This window comes from Pieris napi, chromosome 5, assembly GCF_905475465.1.
Source record: "Pieris napi chromosome 5, ilPieNapi1.2, whole genome shotgun sequence".
Taxonomy (NCBI): Eukaryota; Metazoa; Arthropoda; class Insecta; order Lepidoptera; family Pieridae; genus Pieris; species Pieris napi.
The window spans coordinates 8,572,525-8,578,132 of NC_062238.1; the positions used below are offsets into that span (position 1 = coordinate 8,572,525).

Consider the following 5,608-nt stretch of genomic DNA (forward strand, 5'->3'; position numbering starts at 1 on the left):
TTAGTTTTCCGACTGGTTAATGGGCTTGAAACTGCACGGTGGTGCGCATTTCTTCGCGTCCATACCGTAGCGATGATGGTAGTAGCAGTACGGCATTGGAGATTTTTTTCGGCTTCGGTCTTCCATTTGCGACTCTCGTCGGTTTTCGTTATGATGTGGAGATGCGTTCCGCGAGCGTGATAGGTAACGGTGGCGAGAGCGACTGTTGCGGTAATTGTCGCGAGGTTGTGCTCGTAGCTCAGCCACTTCCAAAGACAATCTTCTTATTTCACCGATGAGGGTGTCGATGGTTGGCTGTTGCGGATTAGGTGGTGGTGGCGATGGTACAGATGTGAAAGGCGTTGCGACGGCGGCGATGTGTTGCGACGGCGTGTGGACTTCCATCATTTTGTCCGCGAGCAAGGTAAGGTCGTCGAGCGTCGTTTTGATTTTAAAAGCTTCGCTGACAGCTAGCACGGAACGAATGTGTGGCGGCAGATGCTCGAGCCACATCATTTTGATGGTGCTTTCGGGGAATTTATCCTTGTTAAGCTGCTTCATTTGCCTCATCAGCTGGCTGGGTTTCTGGTCTCCGAGCTCGACTTGCGACAGTAGTTTCTTCGTTTGTGCGCTGTTAGACTCTTCGTATAGCGATATTAAACGGTCTTTAATTGCGTTGTAGTAATCAGCTTCCGGCGGCGAGCAAATGAGATCGGCGATGTTTTGTATGTCTTGCTTTTCAAGCTGTGCGATGACCATCTGGGCGAGCTGGGCCTGGCTTCGTTTTAAATCGGCGGTTGCTGCTTCGAAACTGCAGAACCAGAGGAGCGGCTGGTCACGCCAGAATGGTGGCACGCGGAGCGACAGTGAAATACCGGAGACTTCTTGGCTCGACGGTGTTGATGAAGTTAGACGCTCTGCACCGGAATTTTCTGTTGTCGACATCTTCAATGTTCTTCTCGGGGTTGTTCTTCTCGGGTTGTTCTTCTCGGGTTGTTCTTCTCGGGTTGTTCTTCTCGGGTTGTTCTTCTCGGGGTCCCCACTTTAGGGATGTTGCTTGAGGTTGACTGGTTCAGAATTACTTGGTCGATGTTAAAATAAAACTCCCTAATTACTTGTAGAGAAGAGGTGAAGATGGAATAGTGAATGAATGAATGATATTTATTTAAAAAACTGTGTACAATTATACTTAAAAATTATCCTACACTTACAACTAATATTGACATGTGGTGCCAAGATGCGGAGCGTTGATTGGTTGCGCAGGTACCAGAGTAGGCGATAAAACTGCGGCGCGGCAAAAAGTTGGCCTTTTTCTGCACGCAGCCGTCGAAGCGTACGAACGTGTTCTTCTCAGAACACTTCGGTATCGTAGCAATACGATAACGCTGAAAACTGTCCTTTTCAGGACAAATTATCGTATCTCGACTAAACGTCTAACAACTGTCCTTTTCAGGACATATTATTCTTGTTTCACGACGAAAACGTTTGACAACTGCCCTTGTCAGGGCAAATTACCGTGTCTTACGACACGATGAAACTGTTCTTTTCAGAACACACGACCGTATCTATTCTGATATGTTCTTCTCAGAACACATCACTGTTTCAATACGACACGTTAATCAATCACCTACAAGTTTTTAAATAATTTTCAGTCATTTCCAATTGAGTTCCGCTTCGAGTCTATCTTATTTATTGTTCTCGCCGATTTACCTAGCTAGATACTCTAAATCCTTATTACTTTCGGAGTGAATGTTTACAATTTGACATGAGTGACGAAGATTCAAATAGCTCTAGTCGGAGTAGTGAGAGTTGCAGAATTAGATCTAAAAGACTTAAAAGCAAATATGACGAGTTTTTCGAAATAACTCATGCGTCCCAAATTGGTATGTGTAAATTGTGCCAACATAAGAAAGTCGAAATAAAAATGAAAAACAGAAACACTTCAGGCTTAAGAAAGCATCTAGTATCTTTTCACGGGAAGGAATCGCAAATATTTGTTCCTGTAAGAAAACCAACATTAAGTCAAAGTCAAAGTGGAGATATCACAAGGTTTTTAACAACCACTGCAATAAGTAGACAGGTAAGAAAAAAATATGTTACGTAAATACTAGGTACCCAATTAATAATTACAGTAATTTCCAGAGTAAAGTACCTAGCTGTTTCTCGTAGGTACTTTATTTTTGTAAATTTATGAAAAAAAAAACAATGCAAATTAGGGTGTTTCATAAATACCTACTTTACTTTTTATAGTTAAAATTTTTTTTTTATAAATTATTTAGTAGTACGTAGTCCTCAGCGTGGCAATTATGGGCAACTACACCCCGAATGGGAAGCCTTTGTCCAGCAGTGGACGTTCTAGTAGTTCGTAGTTATTAAATTTTTTTACGATTTTAATCTCTATTTCTACAAACGGGTGTTTGTATAGGTATCCTTGTATTACGTGTTACAGAAAGGGTAGGTAGGTATCTGGTTTAGAATCTGCATTCATTTGAACCGTGAGCTAAATAAAGTACTCTACTTAAGCAGGTACATAGTTACTTAATTACTGAGGCAGCCGCGGCACTACTTAAGTTTATTTTACTACAAACAAAAAACAATTTCCCAAGCTACAAAACCTACTTCGATTTTGTACTAACTAATATGTGTTCAATTATTTGTTATTTTGTGGCATAAAACTATCAATATAATAATAAAAATACCAGAAAAACAAATGTTATACGGAGTTGTTTCTTGGATGAATATATGTCCCCGTAGAGCGAAAATTCATTAAGTCCAAAAAACCTGTTTTGAGATAATGAGGGTTAAAGTTTTGAAAAATATAAATTGCCATAACTTTAGCATGTCATGCCATATTTTAATGTTTTTAGTTTCATTTTGAAGGAAATCAAATTAAGTTAAAATGTTAGCTACCCAAAGTGATGATTAAGTTATTACTGAGAAAACCTAAAAAAAAAAACCAATTAGTTATTTGTTCTCTGTAGAATATCCGATGTAGTTGTGAATTAGTTAATATTTGCCCCTAGTTAGTGATTTTTCACTCAGATCGAGTTTATTTTTATGTTATATGTACTTGATTTGGGTAATTTACGACTAACTGGTAGATATACAAAATATACATAATGAAAAAAAACTTAAGAGTTAAAAGACATTTTGTTTTATAATAGTATAAAATCTAACTACTTTTATATAAAAAAAATCTTCTACACTTCCTATGAATTAAAAATGTTAATATAAAAGTAACTTAGGTAATCTTTTATTTTATAAGCTATGTAAGTTTTTGATAAATAAAAAAATAGTTAACATGATTTCGTAATTTCTCTTATTTTCTATTAGGACCAAAGAATAGATTTATTTAATTTTCACTTTTTGTAAATCGGAAACTAGGATACCTACAAAATTGACGGTTAGACAGTTAAATAGGGGAAAAAACTATAGTTTTATTGGCATTGTTAACTCGATTTGGGCATTTTTCAACCTAATGTGTTTTCGCTCTACGGGGAAGATTATTAATTGATTGACACTATTTGACACCGATCAGCTGACGTAGGTACCTATGTAATGAATGATTTGTGTACGTATAGACTTACAAACATTAATAATTATGTAGGTAATTATAGGTATTGAAAAATGTTGCCTTATTGGTTTCTTATCACTTATCACCATAGGAATCCGTGCCTTTGATATGTATGTACATTAAGTATATCCTTTCCGTAACACGATTATAATACAGATTATAGGTATACCTAGGATACCTAGATATAGGTACAGACCTATACCTAGGTAATTTATTCAAATGCGAAGCTAGTTTAGGTATAGTTTAGGTTTTCTAGTACCTATATTATATTTTTATAGATATCATGCTATGTTCATAGTTTTAAATTTTAATAGGTACCTATTATTACTATTATTAACACATATTTTAATATTTTATTTCAGTCAGTATCTGAAAACCGAAGTGACAACTTCATGACAGCTACAGTTGATTGGATTGTAAAAAAATATCTTCCTTTCTCATTTTTCGATGATGAAGATACACAGGAATATTTTCGATCGATATGCCCGAATACGATATTTCCTAAAAGGTCGACACTAAGAAGGAAAGTTAAAGAGCGATTTGAAGAACTACAATCGAATGTTAAAAATCGACTACAACAATATTCATGTAAAATGTCATTTACCATTGATGGATGGACGTCCATTGCTGGTAGGAGTTACTACGGGGTCACAATTCATTTTATAGACAATGACTGGAAGTATCGATCTGTAGTCCTTGATTTTATACCATCGCGCGGTCGACATACTGGGTTAGATATTGCAACGATTTTCCACGAATGTTTATTGGAATATGGCATAATTAATAAAATACAGGGTATCACGGTGGACAACGCAACTGCAAATACCAAATTTATGTGTGAACTTGGCAAACAACTGCTGCATTTTGATTCAGACAATCAACATTTCCGGTGCTTTGCTCACATTTTGAACCTTGGTGTACAAGATTTACTAAAGACCTTAGCTTTACACATTGAAACTGACAATAAAGAACAAGAACAGCAGTATGAAGACTATGAAGACGAAACTGAGGAAGATGAAGAATATGTGCCAAATATTGCTGACTCACGTACAGGTATTACAAAATTACGCAGTATTTCCAGTAAAATAAAAAGAAGCGAGATATTGAAGAGGAAGTTCCAGTCTGCTTGTGAAGCAGTTGGCGTGCCATCAAATCTCAATCCTATACTCGACTGTCCAACAAGATGGAATTCCACACATGATATGATTGGATTTGGTTTAAAAGTGAGACCTGGCATTAACATATTATGCGTTTCAGTAACCGAATTGAATGATTTTCAAATCACAGAAACGGAATGGCAAATACTCGAAAAAATACATAAGTTTTTAATAAACTTTAAACTTTTATCAACGAAACTTGGTGGAGAAAAATATGTTACATTACCGCTAGTCATTGTATCATTCAATCTATTGCTTGATAAAATTGAATCAATGGTAAAACAATTAGATGAGAAGCCAAATCGAACTGAAGTGGATGAAAGGCTCATTTTAGGTTTCCAAGCAGCCCGAGATAAAATGCTTAAACATTATAAGAAGAGCAACTGGATTTACTGTACCACTTTAATTTTAGACCCAAGGCACAAAGCTCAGACTTTTGATATTACATTATGGGGGCAGCAAATTAAAACAGAAAGCCTGCACAAATTTAATGAACTTTATAAAGAATATAAAAGTCTACACGTACAGCAACACTCGGTGTCTAAATCTCCAGAATTACCAAGAAATGAAAACAAAGTATGTGAGGATGAGGAATATGAAGATGTAATAGACTTTGAGAAACTGTATGCATGTCCCTCTACGTCGTCATCTGGATCTTGTCTTCAAGGCTTAGTTTCTGACGAGTTGGAGGAGTATCTAAGTAAACCGAGAGCCGCCAGCTCGGAAGACATTTTAGAGTGGTGGAGGACGCATGAGACGGAATATCCGATTTTATCCAAGATGGCTCGTGATTTTCTTTCGATACCTGCAACTTCAGTACCTGCTGAGAGATTATTTTCTAAAGCATCGCTAGTAATTAGAAAACATAGAAATAGATTAAGTGATGAATCAGCGAGGT

At 36.7% G+C, this 5,608-nt stretch overlaps 1 protein-coding gene across 1 annotated transcript; it reads right to left on the reverse strand.

Moving 5' to 3' along the window:
• On the reverse strand, window positions 1–924 carry LOC125049738. The gene has a single exon (XM_047649176.1). It carries the CDS (start codon window positions 922–924, stop codon window positions 1–3), a length of 924 nt encoding a protein of 307 aa, XP_047505132.1.
• Window positions 925–5,608: the final 4,684 nt, after the last annotated feature.